General features: G+C 39.2%; 1 protein-coding gene across 1 annotated transcript in view; it reads right to left on the bottom strand.

Annotated features, from left to right (window-relative positions):
• The window catches only part of PEPD (peptidase D), a 212,202-nt gene that overhangs the window by 61,757 nt on the left and 129,243 nt on the right, over window positions 1–21,202 (bottom strand). Inside the window, exons 10-11 of the mRNA XM_054048939.1 lie at window positions 19,674–19,742; window positions 7,900–7,977 (exon numbers count right to left, since the gene is read on the bottom strand). Of these exons, the coding sequence (XP_053904914.1) occupies window positions 7,900–7,977; window positions 19,674–19,742 (147 nt within the window). The remainder of the gene's footprint in view (window positions 1–7,899; window positions 7,978–19,673; window positions 19,743–21,202) is intronic.

Here is a 21,202-nt window from a genome sequence, read left to right as displayed (position 1 = left end):
TTATCTGTTCTGTTTTAGAGGGGCTCAGACTGAATGTACAAACACTCATATTGAGTTGATAGCCTCTTACAAGAAGTAACCTCGTTTCTGCCATATTCCTCATATGTCTTGAATAATCATTATCAAATACAAGTGTCCTGAAAAGTGTCCCATGTATCTTTTCTATGCATTTATGTAGATGCATTTAATTGCTCAAAATATATTATTTTTTCTATTCATTCTATTCATCCTGCTTTATCTGTCTGTTCTCTTCTTTTATACTGCCAATTCAGTGCAGAGATTCTGAGTGATGAGCAAAACCAGCAACTTCTGGAATGGCAGTTGGTGGGAGGACCAGTGGTTAAAACAGGGTAGACACTTTTAATAGTGAAACTATGAAAAACAAACAAATGTGAATCTTGAATCCCCTTAAATTGCAGATTCTTAGTTATGCCAAACAGAAAGAAACAAATTGAAATTCAATATTATAATACAAGAGGAAGATGTCGTTATATACTAACATACTTATACAAAGATGTTTACACTTGCATGGATGTTTCACCTTTATTCTGGAGATTAACAATACATTGCTAACAACATCAGGTAGATAAATTTCTTTCTATGGCAGGACTTTTTTTCCCCAAGAGACAATTTATAAATTAATTTTCGTGCCCGCAGTGCCAATATTACGCTAATACTTTAAACTAGAGATGTGGCATTAACTAAAATAAATCTGAATAAAATAAAGTATTTCTTGCTGAAGATTTAAATTATTCCAATAATTTATCTTCTGCACACTAGATAGCTTTCCATTCCCACTATCTACTACAATTTGCCTACATAAATAATTGATGCTTGGTGATAGAGTGATGGGCATACCTAAAATGCCTAAAATAGACAGTTAAATTATGATTTATTGGGACTGTATTAAGACAACATTTTTATGCTGCAATTCTTATGATAAAAACAGTTATTCGAATAAAACTTGTCTATAGCACTCAGGTTTTAGAATTTAAGTACTAAATAAAGCTGTGATTAATTTACTGACATCGCTGTGTGCATGTACTAGCTCAATGATGGCAGCGAAGGGGTGTTATGGGACAGTAGTTCTCTTTACAAAAGATATTGTAGCACTTTCTAATACTTTCATTGAAATCAGTGAAGAGCTGAACATATTAAAAAATGGTAAAATAAAAGCAAAAATATCACCTGAAACTCCAACATCCTCCTAGTTAAACTTTTACAGTTAATTTTATTGTATAAATAATATATATATAATAAAAATTCCAGAGTGAATACAAGGTTAACATTCTCTCTCACAGGTCTGCTGCAGTTCATAAGTGGTTCATGCTGGGCTCTCATTATTTATGACTTCATTTGAGTCCCCCTAATGAATTACATCCTTGGATTTGCTTTAGGGCTGGCTAGAATCCACTATGCATTTCTCTTCAGTCGTCTTTTCTACAATCGGGCCCAGTCTTGCAGACTTCATGCACAGAAAACTCCAACTGACTTCACTGTGAGTTAAGTGCATATAACAGAATCACAGGATTCTATTTATCAAAGTGCATGCATTACAAATGTACATGGGGGGAGATCATACCACTAAGAATAAAGATCACTTTTGTGTTAATAGTGTGAACTACTACAGGGATACCTCCAATTTTTTTTTTTTTTAAATAAAGCAATTAAGTAGACTCTGTGATTATCTTTAGTAGTCTGCAAGCAAGAATACATAAACCAATCCTAAAAATGTTATCAGATGCTTAAGGCTGCCAAAAATAGCTAACTTACTAAATGCGAAATTTTCTTTGGGGCACATCTATCAACAACAATAAAAAGACAGAAACATGCACCTTAAAATACAGACATAAAACAGTGTCCATCAACAGCAGCCATATTCTCTTTTTGTGGCATCTGGGTTCAAATGTATTTTCAAGCATTTAAAACATTTAAATTTGGATTTCACTTATGAAGTCTTTGTGTTAGGATTATAGGCATAATTTCCTAATTATCAAAGGTTACAGGAACCCTGCTGATCAATTTCAATAAATCAATTAATTTATAAAATTCCCTCAGCAATCTGGCAGTAACAGTAATCAACAAAAAATATGTTGTACTTTACTAAGCACCTACCTAGCAAACTGAATATAATGAACTCAAATTATTCTACTGGATACATCTCAGAGTCAAAATATAAAAGTACATATTATAGAGTTATCATCAGCTGGGTTTGTCAAGGTCAAGTTACCATCTGGGACTGTTCCCATGCTACACAGTTGTGGACCCAGATGTCTATCTACTTCCTAGGGTAGAATGGAGAGGGGGTGTTTTGAGGACAATGAAGGGGGAGAGGAGCCCAATGTGGGAAACTGACATCTTGCCTGATGCTCCCAGAAGGCAAAGTAGGAGTCAGACTCCATCCAGTTCAACTGCCCTATGCTCAAGGGACAGATAGCTCCAAACCAAAAGAATGTCATTTCCCCACATTGACACTCCATTGCTTTACAAATGTCCCCTTGCTGCCCTCAAAGCATCCCTCCCGTCTCCCCCTCCACTACACCCTAGTCTTCTTTCTATTGCCAGCCTCCCCCTCATCCCATAACTGTCCTGTGACTCTGTGTCCCACATGACAGCATTGGTAGGACTGGGTCAGAAGACACTGGAGAACTGGCAGTATGTCACCCTTGTACAGAGTGGTGGGCTCTCAGTCTTTCTAGCCCTAATGTCTCCCCTCTTTGACTTGAAACATTACAGCTACAGCATGGCTCCAGGAACAGTGATTATCTTATGACAAAATACATGCTGCAATACCTTGGCATAACGTAGCAAATTTCAGCCTTAAACTCATTTTCTATCCATGCTGTTATGGGTTTAAGATAACTGAAGAAAACCAGTGTTTTGGTTTTACTTGACTTATGTTATCAGAGCGGGCTGCATTTGTAATACATCAATTTGATAATATTTTCAGGTATAAAGATTTTGTTTAAATGTAAATTTCAAATGAAACTACTGCATGTAGGCTTCTCATCAACATGTGTAGTGAGCGTACGGGTTCATTTGCATGACCTTTTTGCCTGCATGGATAATATATATTTGTTTTATGAAAACAGCTTTTTTTGTAGACCATATTGATTTACTTGTTCACTATGTGGATGTTAATTTAAAACATCTTAACTTGTATATGGAACACTGGTTTATTTTAATAGTGATATTTATAGTTAATTAAATGTATTGGGTTATAAATGAATTGTGCATTGGTCTATAAAGTATATAGATTTTCCTAATACAGTGCATTGATTTCTGTGTATGACACTTCATATGCTTTATTCTAGGCTGCTACTGTGCTTGAGACATAGGCCTGCACACTATTAGAGATTCAGGAATCCTTTTTACAGCTCTTCAGAGGGTAGCTGGCCCTCTGAAGGGGTTAAAGGCCCAGCCTACCTCTGACAGGCTTCACAAGAGGTAATGAGGCAACTCAGGTTCACCTGGGATTAGTTAACTCACTGAGTAACTGGGAGGCAGTTAAGGTACCTGGGCATGATAAAAAGATAAGGGCCTCAGTTAGACAAGGGCTCCTGAGGAGAAAGAAAGATCCAGAGGAGGGGAGCTCCCAGGGAACATGAACTAGGAAAAAGCTCTTCAGGCACGAAGGCCTACGAGAGACCCTGAACAAGCATGGGAATGACGGCAGAGCCCGCAACGGAGAAGCTTAAGGCCTTACAGCAGAAGGAGCTGGTGCTGGAATCTAGAGACTCTAGGGGACTTTCAAGTTTTATCTAGGCTCTGAGGTAAAAGCCTTTGAACCAACATACAAATGTTCCTTTCAGAAGGCTTTATGAAAGGGAGATATATGGCTGTAAAGCAGAGTATTTGGCTTCTCCTTGACCAGGCTCTTTAAGAAACCTCATTAAGGGGGGAAACTGAGGCAGGCCACAGAAGCGCCACACTTGGCCATAAGGGAGTGCTCAGTTGGTGCCTCTACTACATGGCCCTTGTCTTGCATGGAGATCTAGCACAGACCCGTCATACTGATGGATTCTGGTGCATTATTGGAGGTCTGCATCAATTCTGCATTGATTTCTTACAGAACCCACAAACACATTAAAGGTAGATGAATTTTCATAACTTGGTATTGTAAATCAGGGGATTCTAAATTGGCAACATTTTGGAAAGGAAGAGTACTAAGAGGAGTAACAGGGATGTTCTGTAGAAAAAAGTTACACCACAAATAACTTTGCTTGTGATTTCCTTAGAGGTAATACTGATGATGTAACAGATTTAAGAAACAGAGCAGGCACTTAATTATTTCTTCCAAATTCAGGTTTTTCAGTATCCAGATGGTTTACGGACTTGCATATTTATTGCAATGTATTGTTTAATATGTAATATTTGTAACATATCCAGAATTCCACTTGTATCAACTGGAAAAAAAAAAAAAAAAACTAGGGAAAAAACCTTTTAAAATCAATTGAAGAATATTTCATAGAAATTGTATTCCTACCAAAGTCTCACTTCAGATCCTGTATGATTAATTTAACAAGTTATGTATCAATATGCCAGCAGAAGCCTTCATCTAACCAGACAGAGAGATCTAATTTTTTTTCTTAACTTTGTGAGTTGTGCTGTAGGATTTCCCAATCTTTTCCAACAGAGGGCTCCCAGCAGCCATTAAAATTTTTTATGGAGAGTCAAATATCAGAACTTATAGGTATGTTAAAATAAAAATATTTACGTGCAACAATATATATAGGATTTTCACGATTGGACTATATAGCATTTTCAATGTGCCAGGCCATGAGAAAATTAGAGCTGTTGCTAAATTAGTTGCTCATTAACACCTAAACAAACGAGTATTTCAAGATGAAAACTTAGAAATTTGATAGAATATCCAGAGAAGAACACTCTGAAGTTTCCTGTTGCTCTAATAAGCTGTACTGTACTACAGCAAGGTAGCTCAAGATTTTAAAAAGTGCTGCCTATAAAACTGCTCAAGAGAGAGAGAGCGAGTATTTAAAAATACTTTTACAAAATTGTGTTAAATTTCATACCGTGATTATGAAAAAGATCAGATTTCTATGATAGTGTTCTGTTGTTCTTTTCCACATTAAGTACAGAGATAACAAAAGCACAGCCTGCCAGCACTGGGGATTGAAATCCTCTAGTCACATAGCAGGTACAACATGAGCAGCAGTAGAACAAGACCACAATCATTGGGCCATCAATAAGTCTCAACACTCCTTTGGGCTTTGTTTGGACTATGAAAAATGGTTAACATATACTAGGAAAGCCCGATATAAAAACTTTGACCTTTTTCCTTCTTGTAGCTAGATTTAGCTAGTCAAGTTGCAGCCCAGCCTTCTGTCTACGTGACAACATGACCAGTTAAAACTGAGCTAAAGACGGTACCCTACATCTACATTAAGAAAAAGGTTCATTTGAAGCTAGGCTTAGCTAGCATATAGTAGCTAAGCCCAACCTAAACTTAACCAACGTTATCTAGTCAAGACAAAGACTTATCAGAATCACTCTGGTGAGAGGATAATTGAAAATCCATGCTAATCCTTGTTCTCTTTGTTGAGTCTGCAATAAAGGATGCCAACTGTGATATGGGGTAACAAAAGTGCATCCGAAGAAGTGGGCTGTAGTCCACGAAAGCTTATGCTCTAATAAATATGTTAGTCTCTAAGGTGCCACAAGTACTCCTGTTCTTCTTTTTGCGGATACAGACTAACACGGCTGCTACTCTGAAAAGTGCCTAAGTTCACTTTAAAAAGTGACAGGCACTTAGGATCCTAAGTTTCACTGAAAGTCAGTAGCTCTGAAGCTCATAAATCCCTCAGACACTTTTGAAAATCTTCCCCTTGGACTTTTGTTCACTAGGAAGCTGATCCAAAGTCCACTGAAATGCATAGAAGTCTTTCCACAGATTTCAATGGACTTTTAGGTCAGGCCTTACGAAGGTCTTTTTGCAGTCCAGCACGCAGCCACAGAGGACAGTCAAGGCTTTAGGTCAGGGATCGGCAACCTTTGGCACACAGCTCGCCAGGGTAAGCACCCTGGCGGGCCGGGCCAGTTTGTTTACCTGCCGCCTCCGCAGGTTCTGCCAGTCGCAGCTCCCACTGGCCACAGTTCACCGCTCCAGGCCAATGGGGGCTGCAGGAAGCGGCGGCCAGCACATCCCTCAGCCCGCGCCACTTCCCGCAGCCCCCATTGGCCTGGGACGGCGAACCGTGGCCAGTGGGAGCCGCAACTGGCGGAACCTGTGGAGGTGGCTTTAGATCATAGAATCATAGAATATCATGATTGGAAGGGACCTCAGGAGGTCATCTAGTCCAACCCCCTGCTCAAAGCAGGACCAATCCCTAGACAGATTTTTGACCCAGATCCCTAAGTGGCCCCCTCAAGGATTGAACTCACAACCCTGGGTTTAGCAGGCCAATGCTCAAACCACTGAGCTAGCCCTCCCTCCATAAATAAGTGGACTGTATTAATAACATTGGCCTAAGAAGTCACCTAATAACATTTCCCACCCTCTTTAAAAACACTTTTGATTAAATTATAAATCCATGACATCATAATACATTATGTTAACACTTCTTCTTCCTTCAATAACCACTTTATGGATTACCTGAATGCTGCACGCTGACATTTGGAAAATCTTGATATAATTTATTAGCCACTACTGTATCATGTTCATATATCTTACTTAATCCAATTAGCCACTATACTATGATAAACTTCTCTATATACTCTAATACAAAATGGTGACAAACCAGAACAATAGAGCAGTAATAAATGGTGACAAACCAGAACAACAGAGTAGAACATTGGATGGCTTTCAGTAGACTATTCACACCAGGCAAGAATAACAGACAACATACTACTATACAAAAATTATTTAAAAATGTTTATACCCTGTTAATAAAGACATTACCTACCTAGTTCAATCTGCTGCATCTGCAGAAGCACCTGTGACATTAGCCAAAGAGGCATATTTGTGCGTCTATGATTCAATTCTATTCCGTAATAGCTTCTGAGTTTATTAATATACTTTCTACACCTTTGCAAACAAATGTTAAAATATACACCTGCATGTCTTTTGAATATGCTATAGGGCGCAATCCTGTAATAGTTCGGAAATGGACTAGATAATCTAGTAGATGTTTTCAATCTCTAATGTCTACTATTAACTCACCTAGAGTTAATTATAGGTGGACTTCTCTTTGTGAACGTGACCCCTTGACTTAGCTCTTGAGAGGAAAAATTCAAAAGCTGCCTTTTGTTATATCATGCACCACATCGTCTACTTTTTATACGCTCACAGACATGATTTTACATCAGTTTAACCCAACAATGATTATATTTGCACAGTTTCATCTGCAATGTCATCACTAAAGTATGCAGACATGTGCCACATTGTAGAGATCAAGTCGATGTTAAAATTTACTGAATTATTTAACTAGCAACCACAAACAATAATAGATGTGGACTTGAACTAAAACCCCAGATTCAAGCACCTCCTTTGAATTTACAAATACAAACCTGGATCTAGATTTTGCAATTGGCCTTTATTTCTATAATACACTCAATCAAAACCCTGGACCTAATTACCCATGAAACTAAGTATTTGAAATCTGGGTCCTTCCTTCCCATCCACCCCCCAATTGGAGACACAGGTGACCAAAACCTCCGAAGAGAAAAAACAAAAACAAAAACAAAAAAACAGGTCAAGTTTGGCACCTAAAAAGCCAGGTTTCCCAAAGTTGTACACCACTTTTAAAAATGTGGACCCTAATCCTTAGGTGGTCATCTTTTTACTGCTCAAGTTAAGACTAAAGGCACTCAAATACAGTGCTGAGATTGTTTCTTTTTAAAGCTGTCTAAGAAACAACACTAAGCAATCCTTTAACTTACCACAAGTCTCCATCTTCAACAGTCTTGTCATTTGGGGCTCCAGCATGTCCATAGTGCAAAACAGAGGAGTTGTTGCCACTGACATTGAAAAATAAAACACACAGAATTAACATAAAAAACAATTAAAAACACAAGGAGAAAGAAAACTGTAAAGTGTAAAATAGTTTTCTTTAAATACCAGGATATTTAAAGGCCCAATATCATGCAACCTGTTGAGGCTGACATAGAACTGGCTCTAGAAACAGAGTCATAACTGCCAGCTTTGTATCCCCTTGGCTGAGCACAGAAGATATTGGCATAGCTGAAAATCTAGGTTTTAGAATGTAAGCCTTTTGTGGGAGGGAACATATTTTGTGGTGCAGCCCCATATATGCTACAGTGGTACACCTCTACCCAGATACAACGCTGTCCTTGGGAGCCAAAAATCTTACCGCGTTATAGGTGAAACGGCGTTATGTCGAACTTGCTTTGATCCGCCAGAGTGCGCAGCCCCGCCCCCCGGAGCACTGCTTTACTGCGTTATATCCGAATTCATGTTATATCGGGTCGCGTTATATAGGGGTAGAGGTGTATATATGTAACAACATAAAAGTAATTTTCATCTAATATCCATCTACTTCCTTTGAGAATTCCTTAATTTTTAAAATAATAAGTTTCCCTGTTCAAGGTTAAATGGTTCCAGTGGTATAAAAATGAATCTTCACTATAAGATCTGGGATGTTTAATAACTCCCTAGGAGCTACTGGGGCAGGAAAAAATTCACCTGCCCAAGTGAGCTGTTCAAACTTACCTCTAGCATGGTTAGGTAGGAGCCCTACAGGAATGAATACATTCCAGATTGTTAGGGGATATTCCCACAGTGTAAAATGTCAGCCATGAAACAAGGCATAACAACTGACATATTTACTTTTTTGTGGAGTAAAAAGAGAAAGTCATCTTTTCATTGTAAAAAATACATTTTTTATTTTTATAAACCAGACTAAGTAAACTGCTGAATCACAGGGGAAGCAACAAGTCTCCAGAGAAGCACAGGCACTTGTTCCACATTTCTGAAAACTCCACGATTCATTCAGTGACCTATTTTTGGTCACAGTGCCTTGTTTTGTCTAGTCTGGTGTTATTCCTCTGGGTCTATCAAATATTGAGTTAAAAGATAGGGGAGATCTCAAGCTCTACTGATTTTCATTTTGCTATTCTCCTCAGATAGGTGCTCTCTCATTTTTTACTTCACAGAGGCTAAAAGAATTGTTTTATAGCCAAAAATACATGTGTCAGAACAGATATACTGGTAGCATCTGTGTCACCTCTCAATATGTGACTAACCTTTTATCAAAACCTTGCCAGTTCAAATAGGATTCTCTCAATTCTGGTCAAGGGGTGGCTTAGTGTCTTGGATGTAAATCATCCTAGGTTTAACTCCAGTGAATTCAATGGAGTCACATCAGAGATAAAAGTATCCCTCTGAAATATTTCTGAGGCCAGATTTTTTAGCACTGTACTCATGCCATTAGAGAAATGAAAATACATATGCATTATTTGCAGAGAGCTTTTACCATCAATGCATATTTAGTAGTTGTGCCCAGAAGTGGCCACTTAGATGTCTAACTTGTCCATGAAATTAACATAACTGTGTACATTCATAGCAACTGCATGTACAAATTCTGCATACATGCAGTTTAAAGGTCTAGGCCCTGTTTACATTTTTGATCAATAACTTTTTTTCATTGCTAAGGATTTTCATATTATAAGTACCAAAATCTGAGTGTTGTAGGATTGATTTATGAAGAAAAGAACTGTCAAACGTTAAAAGAACATTGCAAGGTTATAATGTCAAGCACTCAAAAGTTAAATGCCAGAATTAAGATTGCCCAAGCAACCTTAATTTGGCCCCCTGCTGCATATGCATGGTACAGTCTTTACTTACATGATCATCCACTATTTTTTCTACACAGGACCCCTGCCTCATTCAGTACAAAGATGTGTCGGTGCTCACTTCATGAGCAGCTATTCAATATTTTGTTTCATCCTCAATGTTCAATGTATGGCCCTAAGCCTTATTTACTGCATATTACTTACAGCCTGCTCTGAATACAGAATTAATAATTGCTTCATGGGTTTTTCTATGGTGAATGTCACTACAGCATTTGAGTTCTTTACAACTATTAATTTATTTTCACAAGACCTCTGTGAAATGCGAGGGTGATATTATCTCCATTCCACAGATGGGGAACTAAGGCATACAGAGATTTAAGGTTAAAAGTATCCACTACTGTTAGGTATCCAATTTAATACATCTAGTACCTGATTTTTCAGAGTTCTTAGCATTATACAGCATTTTATATGTTCAAGGACAGCTCCACTGAACTAAATTGCAGCTGTGAGTACTCAGCACTTCTGCAAATCAGACCCCAGGATTTCAAATCAGGCATCCAGAAAATAGGGAACACATGCAAAAAGTTTGGTTTCAGTGACTTGACTAGCATTACATAGGAACTCTGTGTCAGAAGCAGAGAATCCAATTCTACAGGGCAGCATTCAACTGCCTTAACCAGGAGACCGTCCTTTATCTTCCTGCAATCTCCTGCCTCATTACTACATACTTTCCAACTGTAACAAATTAATTCCTCTGCCTTTCCCTACCATACGGCTACTAGTTCCAGTCTCCTCCCTTGGGTCCTGATCTCAGTACCAGTCTCCTTTTCTAATCAACCCCAGCAGGGCCGGCTCCAGGCACCAGCGGAGGAAGCACGTGCCTTGGGGCGGCACAGTCTGTGCAGCTTCCCCCCCCCCCAGCCCCCTTCAGCAGTTTGGGCAGCTTTTTTTTTTTGCTTGGGGGGACATAAATGGTAGAGCTGGCCCTGAATCCCAATCTCCTGGCCCAGTCAGTTCCAGGTCCCTCTAGCCCCCGCCTCCAGTCCTAGTTGTGAGTGTCTCCCCCACTCTGGCTCCTTGTCTCAATCTACTCTCCCCATACCATGGTCGAGCTCTTGTCCCCTCTAAATTTGAATCAGGCAACTTCCTTCTTCATACTGCCTGGGTATCAGCAGGGGGGTAATGAGAACACAGGAGAGAATCTCCTTGCCTTCCATTCTGACTCCAGCACAGGTTGGAGCTGCAATTGCAGAGAAGGTCCCACTCAGTTCCAAGCTGCAGCAAGCTCAGTGTGGATGGAATCTTCTGAGTTTTCAGCTGCAAAGCTCTAGCTAGTCACTCCTGAGCATGTGCAAACAGTGATTTTTCCTCAAAGATTTACAACTTGACCAAGTCTGGGCAGATTTTCATGGGACAGTAAAAGGCACATCCTTGACACAAAGACCACACTCCTCTGCCATATTTCAAGTCCCTGCTGCAAAGCCTAGAGACACACATTTTTCCTAAGCCTTATTCTCAGACACTATTGAACCATTCTGTCTGAATTTTTTCAAAAACAGTTCAGCCAGAGACAGACAACAACCGGCAAAATTTGGCAAAGGTTTGGCAAAGTTATGAGCAACTGAACACACAGTCTTATAATGGGAAGATTTGGACAACCTTAACAGTAGACAGTGCTACCAACCCCCACTTCTAATTACTTGGTCAAATGACAAAGAGAGGGTCGAAGAAGAAAATAGCTGTACACATTTATATGAAGATTGTAAATGCCAAGGACCAAGAAATATTGTTTAGGTTGATCTAAGATGGTGTAACCAAAAATTTAAAAAATTAAAGAACATACATTTAGGTCAAAGAACAGTAAAAATTCCTGATGATCAAATCAAATAGACTACAGAATCCTTTCCCAAGACAAGTGTTGGGAGTTCTAATTTTTAGAGGGCTGGTCCTGCACTTCTTACATTGGCAAAACTCCCATTGAAATGGGAGCTTGAGAGAGTAGAGTTACTAGGATTAATCCCTAAGATTTTATGATTCTATTCATTCTTGGTAAGTGTGGATAATTATGGGAATAAATAAAAGTGGGAAAAAAATTAAATGTATCGTCTTCTACTATAAAGAGCCCTACAGCTGGTTAATTTCTAGTGCATGCATGGTTTTCAATGTTATCAAACATACATGCATGAAAACAAGCCCTACAACACAGTTCGTCATGATTTTAGCTGTGTTATTTCAATAATATAATTTTAAAAATATTTTTACAAAAAGTGAGGATAAAACAAGATATTAATATTGTATGAGCAGTTTTAAAAATATATATTTAACATGGTGCCTCAGGGCTTGATTCGAACATAATGTATCTGTAGATAACTAGTTTACATATAACCATGTGATGGGATCAGCTTTGAGTATCATGCACCATACCACCTATGCATATTGAGTCTCCTAATTTGTTTTACATGATAATATCCATTTATAATTTTATTATAATATATAAAATGTAAAACCGTCTTCAAAAATGCATGTACTGAAAAACTATGGCGACTATGGAAACATGTGCATTACGCAGAATGTTTTCAGCAACAGGTATTCCAAATCCAACAACGCTGGATTTCAGGTTATGGTTTAATTGTAGAGGTTTATAGTAAAAAAAAAAAAAAAAAAAATCACTCCTTTATTAATGAGCACTAATTACTATACTTTAAACCCTCTCTTTAATTTAAATGCATAGGAACAAATATAATTTTCCTTCAACTGGAAGGACATTTCTGAGGGTTTGTCTACACAGACAATTAGTTTGCGCCAAGTTGGAGTGTTAATCTACCCACACTAGTCTTCTGGGATTTCTTTTTCATTCAGCCCATGACCCACTATCTTCTACTGCTTCTGTCAAGAGAGAGAAGACACATGTCCTTCTCAGAAGTTATCAACATCAGCGTTCCATGAACTAGACAGGAAAAAGTGCTCTATGAATGAAGTTACAGAAACCTGTCCATCTGGGACATCACCTCCAGGAAAGTGACATCAGCCCATGGGGAGAAGTTCTAATATTTCGCCAGAAGTAAGCTCAAATATAAGGCTGCAGCTATACTTTTAGGCTGACTCCAAAGCAACTTTCAAAAATAAAGTCTGGATTTTAAATCAGACTGGTCTACGATTTGCTAGTATTAGTCACTGGTGGTATACACAATCCTTAATTTAGAAACAATTACTTTGCTTCCAGAGAGCAAAGGTTTTAAAATGGTATGTGACAAATCTATATTTAAGTATCCTAAAACTTCAGAGGTGCTGAGCACCTGTCACTCTACTGACTTCATATGATGTTCAAAACCTCTGAAAATTATGACACATATTTATGTACCTTAATATGGATCTAGATGCCTATCTTTAGGCATCCAAATTTAAAAGTTTTGCCAGAGGATGTTTTGCCTCTATTTTAACTCCTTTAACATTTTTTCCAAATTGTTACTAATCTGAAGAATTGGAAAAGACCGAATAACTTGGTAAATTCATGCCACTGAGAGAATACAAACCGCAGGAGTCAGAAAAGTTCAGAACCTATTGTCAGTCAGAAAGGACTGTGAAAAGAGAAATGAGCAGAAGGAAGAGACGTGGAATGTAATAGCAGCAATTAAAAGAGAGTGTAATAACAGCAGCAATTAAAAGGGAAAAACTATAGCAACAGACAATTTGAAACTAACAATTAGCTGTATATCAGGAAAACCTGAATTAAAATTAAGATACCATAAACTACAACAGCAAGCTACTTCCTCTGAGATTTAGAGAGAATAATTTTAATCCAAAAGGGAGCATTAAGCAGCTACTTCACACTTCTGGATCTGAGAGAGACTGGAAATATTTTTTATTATAATTAAAAGAAAAGAGCGGAGAGAGTTATTAACTCTACTAACCTGACTCAAGAGGATTTATAAAAGCCCACAGATACAAAGAGCCATTTTACTTATCTAGTCTTGTATAACTAGAATCATTTGATGTGGGGAGCTGAGATAACCAACGGAGGAAACTAGTACCTGAGAAACACCCATGTCTGAGGTAACAGCTGCCAAATAGCTGCTGATCACACCTGTGAAGTAAGAGACTAGAGCTCTTGTAGTGCACCTTAATCTTTCTGGCCTTTCAGAGTGTATCCCCTAAAGTGTTCAACCTCCAGCCCTTACCCATCTCAGGATGGAATCTCATGATTCTTCTACTCCTAGCTCAGGATCTGGGTACTCTGCCCTGTGTATACCATTGCTTAGTACTGTCCACTAATATTGGAAGAAAGGTATACAATAAAAGTATATAATATTTTGGATATCCTAGAGAAGTTTCCAAGTTCAGGTGAGAGATTGCAGAGCTGTGATTCTCTAATGCTGCTTTTTCATTCTTGCAATATCTGATGCTTTTACTAAAATGCTCAATATATCATTTCAATGTATGTTTTTAAATTTCTTATGACATTATTTTGGGCAACTGTTATAAAGCAAAGTAAGGTAGACAAGGTAATATCTTTTATTGGACCAACTTCTGTTGGTGAAAGAGATAAGCTTTTGAGATAGAAGTCTTCTTCAGGTCCTGTGTGTGTAGCTCAAAACCTTGTCTCATTCACCGGCAGAAGTTGGTCTAATAAAAGTTATCGCTTCACCAATCTTGATTCTCTAATATCCTGGGATCAATACGGCTACAAGGATACCTTTCTTTATTTGCAGTGTTCATTTTAAAAAGCATATGTGGCTGTGAGGTGGTTGCTTTAATCTTTGACAGAGTGACACTGTGGTCTGAAAGGACTGGGCCTGGCAGGAAGGAGCTCCTGAGTACCAGTTCTGGCTGATTCACTGTGTGACACTGGGCAAGTCACTTAACTTCTCAGTTTTCTCCAGTGCAAAAATGGCTACTTGCTTATCTCCCAGGGGTGCTGAAAAGGATAATTAGTTAATGTTTACACAGTGCTTTGAAGTAGTAAAGTGCTATGTAAGTGCCAGGTACATTTGAATATACACATTTAATTATCAATAACTGTAACAGGGTTGGCACGCACCTCACATGGGTGCCCCCTTTTCTCTGGCTCATATACCTGTAATCACAGTCTTTTTTCAGGGTGGCACCAGCCTCTCACAGGCAGCCCCCCTTTGGTTGGTTGGGTGTGATCCTGCTTTTGGTTTTAGTTCTTATATTGGGGTGGCACCCGCCTCTCACAAGCACGCCCCCGGCTGATAGTTCTCTTGGTGGATCTTCAGCGACTCAGCCCTCCGGCCAAGCTGCATACACTGTCCCTCCTTCCAGAGTATACAATCCCGAGTTCTTATCATGGCCCTGGTATGGGGCTGTAGTTCTTCAGCTTCTTCCCAGAGGCACTGCCTTCTTCAACCACCCAGCCAGGGCCTATGTCGGTACCCGCAGTTGGTGGTGTTTCAGCAGCCCTCCCTGGGCTCAGTCTTCAACCAAGCCAGCGGGGGCCCACCTTGATACCTCTCTGGCCAGGCCAGGTTCTGTGCTCGGTCCACTTGGGCTTCAGCCTGTCCGCACTGGCCTCCCTCCTGCTGCTCTTCTTGCCAGCCAGGCATCTGGTCTTCAGCAGCCTTCTCTGGACTTCAGTCCTGTCTGCAGTGAGTTCTCCACAGTGAGCTGTCCTTGGTACTGCTGCTCTTTCAGCCAGCCAGTCTTCACTCCTCGAGCTCCACACAGCATCTGAACTTCTCTGCTCTGCTGCTTGTCTTACATAGGGCCCTTCTGGCCCCAGATTGGTCGCTCCATGAGCCCCTCTGATTGGCCATTCTTCTGCAGCCACTCTAGGCTGCCTGGAGGACTTCTCTCTGCTATATTCTCAGGCAGGCTGATGCAGAGCCAAGAGGCCTCCAGTAGGGCCTCCGGACCTAGACCATCCTGCCACAATAACCAAATACTGGTATTCTTATTTAATTGCATTTATGCACATCTACACTTAACATTACTTTTGAAGTGATACAGTCTTGATTGAAATTACCTAAAGACCTTCAAGGTGCAATCTGATACCCAAATGTCCATTCAGCCATAATAATAGTTAGTAGTAAAGTTTACTGATTTTTAAAGGTGACTAATCTGTATGTAAAGATGTAAACTGAAATATTTACTCCTATTCAGTTACCTACAAAACTCTGAAATCTTTGAACTGTCTTTGACATGTTGATTTACCATTCTGAGATGATGATTAGCAACAATTTTGAGTGCTTACACTGAAAATTCATGCAAAGTTATTTATTTCTGTACTGAATTGCAGCATTGATTGCTCTTGATTTCTTTTTCTTTTGTGATTTGTTTAATAAAAACCCATTTAGTTACTAGCACTCAGAACTTTCAGGTACCTTTATTTCTTCAGAAAGGAAAGCAGTAATTTGAGAAGGGGCGGGGAGAAAGCATGAATGAATTAGTGAAGTCATTCCTATTTTGAAAATCCAGCTAGAATTTAGTAGATATTAACTGAACATGTCTGTATACTTCTTATTTAACTCAACAGCAAACTTGTGTTTATTTCCAAACACTATTTCTCTATAGAAACTAGAACAGGGCTTGTATCTCAAAGAACAGATTCAGTTATATAAGTATTCATTAATGTTTAGAGCTACAAAACTTGAAGCTACTCGACTCAGCACTAATAGAGTAACAGGCTTTAATACACAGCTCCAATAGTTTGATTTTTGTACAATCCAATTATCCCAAAGAGTCATCTTTACAAGCTATTTATTTGCTGTATATCGTAAATGTCTATTTTGTAACAAGCTTCCTAATATCTGAGAAAGCATGATTATTACCTTCTACTGTTAAAAGTCTAATATTAAATTTAATTCATAAAGAGGATCCCCTCCCCTGAGTGTGCTCCACCCTCGATATGCCTCTTCCTGCCCCCACTCCTCTCCCTCCCCCACAGCGCCTCCTGCCCACCGCTGAACAGCTGATCAGTAGTGGGCAGGAGGTGCTGTGGGTGGGGTGGAGGAGGAGCTGATTGATAGGGCCTGCCAGTGGGTGCTGAGCACCCACTATTTTTTTCCTTGGGTGCTCCAGCCCCGGAGCACCCACAGAGTTGGCACCTATGCTCTGATGTATATGCACACCCGAAACATGGTGTTCACTAAACATGGTGTTCAACAGCCTGAAAATCCACACATAGGGGATCACTTTAGCATAGGGATCACTTTGGTTGCAGTAACTTCTATGCAGTCAAAAAAACAACTTGCTCCTTGGATAGGTTGGTGTCCACAGTGGGCCAGATTTGGTTCAGAATCATATGCTCCATCACCTTGTAGTTGATGCTCAAGACGGAGATTGGTCTATAATTAGAAGGTGATCTGTAGGTTTTCCAGGCTCTAAGAGTACAATGACCTTGGCGTCTCTCCACACACAGGGGATTTCATTGGTCTGCAGGATGTTGGTGAAAAGTTGCACCATCCATATCCATGCAAGTGGACCCAGGTTACATATGAACTCAGGATAGATACCATCTTTTCCCAATTTTGTGGCTGCAATGGTGGCATCGATCTTCTTACTTGTGTCCAGGCCACTGGGACGATGGAGTGCACGTGGACATCACCTGCCAAAGTTGATGCTGGACTTGTCTCCGATACGGTTTGTTCACAGGCTGTTTTGATGTCCACTAAATTTTAGCAGTGATGGCACTGGCTTTCACCTGCAGGCTAGTGGCAAATGTGGGATTTGCAGCTCCCAGGTATGTCAGCAGGTTCCAGGCGCATCTGCTCCAGTGTGTGAAGTTTAGACCTTCTACACATTCATGCCACCATTTCCCCCTTGCTGCATCCATTTGACGACAGGAGGGCTTTTCCAGTGTCTGTCTCTCTATATTTGTCATATTTGTGGAGGAGCTCTTGGCTCTCTAAAGTTCAGCATGGAATGTATGATGACCTGTGTCCCAGGCATGTGTTCTTCTTTGCAATAGAGATTAGGAGTGAAGTAAAATAGTCAAACATCTTTGGTGCAGGGGGATCACAGGAGAGTGTGTTGTCCACAGTCCTAGTGAAAATGGCCAAATCTACTTTTTTTTGATGTTCCAGAGCTGCGCCAATCTTGAGTAGAGAACTGGGATTTGAATGCCAATATGGGTGGGTCAGTACTGGTCTGTGCTGGCTATTTGGGAAGTTATCAAGGATGATCCACAGTATGGGTATTGGTGTGCCTGTATCATCTTTAGAGATAAACATCAGATCAGGGCAGTATCCTCTGTCCCATCTTACAGAAAGGAAAGTGATGCGCTGTTCTGCATCAAAAAGGAGGAACATATCATTTGCCAACATGCAGTGTGTCAGTTCTTCACCTGCAATGTTGCTTGCTGCATAGCCCCATTGTATGTGGTGACTATTAAAGTTGTGCACAAATACAGCAGGATCCTATGCATTCTGTATTGCTGGTTGAGGCCACTGTGCACCAGTTGGTTTATATACATGAATGATGGTTAGCTTGCCGATGCACATGGAGATTATAGTTGTTTCTTTTGTTGCTATATGAAGTAGAGCCACATATTAGTTGATCTCCTGCTTTATATAAATTGCCAGCCAGTATTTTGGATGGTAATTGCTGGCTATGAATGTATAGCCATTGATTTTGTATTAACGGACTTTTTCTTCATTTGCAACATGGATCGCCTGGAAGACAAGGCCATTGATGTTGGTCATTTTCAGTATTTTCTCCAGGTAGTCACACTAGGACTGTGAGAGGCCTTCAACATTCAACTGGCAGGTTCGATCTGCCTAGTATGTTGGCCCTGAAAAATTTGGCTTATTTCATTGCTCTTTTCACCAGGAAGATGACCACCTTTACAAAGTCCATCCTATTAAGTGGGAAACCACGACTAAGGTCATCAGACTAGTGACTGAAAATCAACTGTTGACCTCCCAGGAAAAGAGCAAGAACTCTCAAGTCAAATGAGAATAAAGGGCAAGTTTTCAAACAAATTAGGTGCACAATCAGTACCAAAATTGCATAGGCAATTACTATAATTTTACATGCAAAGAGAGTAAATGCATTTACAAAAAAGGAACTGAGCATTTTCTGCAAATGGCAGAAAAAAACAGCGATCCTAAAAGTGCCCTTTATCGTTTTTGCCCACGAGTGATACTGAATGCAACAACAACTTTATGAACCTAAAGTTTAGTTTATTTTACAGCATAAAGGCCATTTTATACTATTTGATACAGCAACCCTTTCATTATAATCAGTGGGAGATCTGTTGTGGACCGAAGGTACCATATGGCTCTAATTTTGAAAATCTGGCCATGGATCACACTGAAAAATGCAGTTAAACCCTCTTCACAGAATGAGTTTTACATCCCTGTACTAAAATATTTACTATTTTCTCTCCTAGTTCTACATATTAAAAATTTATGTTTATAGAATTACAAATTATATTTTAGCAATATTAACAAAAATATAATTTCAACAGCAGATGTTCAGCAAGCAAAGAGAAATGGAGCAAAATTTCCTTAAAAGATTAGTTTATTTGCAGTGTATAATAAATTCAGAGACCAGGAATTTTGAAAATGATATGAAAGCCTTTCTTTTTTTTAAAAGAAAGAATGTTTTAGAGAAAGTACTTTTTTTTTTTTTTTTTTTTTAGCTACAAAGAGAAAATATTAAGTCTTTCTTCATATGCTGTTTCATTAAAAAAACCTATTGGCCACAGAAGTGAGCATAAATGTGATACTGGCAATATTAGCAATCATGTAATCTCCTGAGTGCAGCAGATTCTGTAACCTATCTAGTTTACACAGTGCTAGCCATCTCCCCGTTGTTTTCTCAGTAACAAAACTTTAAAGCTCACTTTACTTGTTTCCAAACATATATGGTAAAAATAATTTTACACACTTCCAATGGGATCTTGATAATAAATATTACAGAAGTACACAAAAAGATCTTACCTGCCACAGATACAAGTGTAAGAAGTATGTCGCATGCCACCGCGAGTATAGCAATAATGCTGAAACAGGCTGCAAATAAAAAAAAAAAAAAAATCAGTAATTAATAATTTATTCAGAAACAACACAAAGCAAGAAAGCAAGCAAGATTGCACTGAAGCGAGACTTGTGTGCGCAAGTCCCCCTACTACCTGACAAATATCTCCCTGAATTTCTGCTCAATTTAACAATCAAATTAACCTACATTCTCTCATCTCAGCCAGTTTGTGTATTTTTCATCATGTACCTGTCATCAAGCCTGGTATGAAACTTTGCAACAGAAAAATACTGAAACTGCAATGAAGCATGTTTAATTTCTCAAGAATGGTAAATTGCTTTCCTTAGTAACTCAGCACAGTAAAACAACTTTGGAATACACTGGTTTACCTGACCTTAGAACCAATTAGCTAACAAATAGTTAAAGGATCAAAGGCTGAAAACAATTGTTAAACTGCCTGGGTCTAAGATTACAGAGCTGAATAAAATACCTCCTTCTGGCATATCTGAAACACCAACTACAAATACAATCCACATTTGTTGCAAACCCCTACCTTAATATTTTTCAAAAAGGAAACGCAACTCCCCAGATAGGCTGGCTCTCTCCACCAACAGAGGCCTACCTAAACAAAGGTAAAGGAGTCTTTTGTGGAGTGGACTGAGGGGTCCCATTGGGAAAGATGATCCAAGGCTAGCCCAAGCCTTTTCGAAATTTTAGAGTTTCAGGTTTGCACACCACTGAATTGGCTCTGACACCTACAGGTGGTCCCCGCTAGTGCAGGTTGATGTAAACTAGCAGTGTGCGTGGGAACCTGCCGGATACCTGCCCATGCTGCACCTGTTCTCTAGATAAAAAGACTATTCTCCCACAATCCGGTACATTTTACTAGTACAGTACTACAATCCACAGTAAGCGTAACAGGAAAAAAGTGTGTGTTCTATTACACACTGAAAACATGAAACTACTTATTTTCACTTAAGGTGCTTAAATACCTCAGTTATCTTACCATTCAAATGTGAGCAATGAAATAAAGATCTGGATCTCAACACCAAGACTATACTATAGTAAATAAGAGCCAGATAAGGAAATATTACAAAAGTGCTTGCTTTATATATATAAAATAATGCATTCTGGAAGTTTATTCTCTTTGCAGCACTGTCCTCCTGGGGGAGCTATTTAGCCTTGAAAGCACAAAAGAATTTTCATCTCCACAAATTTTGCGCTATAAAAGTCCTTTGCATATGAGGGCAGATGTGCCCACAGCACAATCACTACAGGATTAGGTGCTATAAGAGCTAAGCACATATCACGGACCCCTTTATTCTTTGTGAAATATGCTCTAATTACAATCCAATTCCCTTTAATATTGAATGGATTCAGAAAACTCATTTGTTGTAATACCAAAATCATTTCATTAACACAGAGTGATAATGGTGTCATTCAAACTTCAGAGATGTTATGATTTTGTCCTTTTGTAATAGCAGTCCACAGAATA

The sequence above is a fragment of the Malaclemys terrapin genome, chromosome 14, assembly GCF_027887155.1.
Source record: "Malaclemys terrapin pileata isolate rMalTer1 chromosome 14, rMalTer1.hap1, whole genome shotgun sequence".
NCBI classification, from domain to species: domain Eukaryota; kingdom Metazoa; phylum Chordata; order Testudines; family Emydidae; genus Malaclemys; species Malaclemys terrapin.
This window is presented reverse-complemented; position numbering and strand designations above follow the sequence as displayed.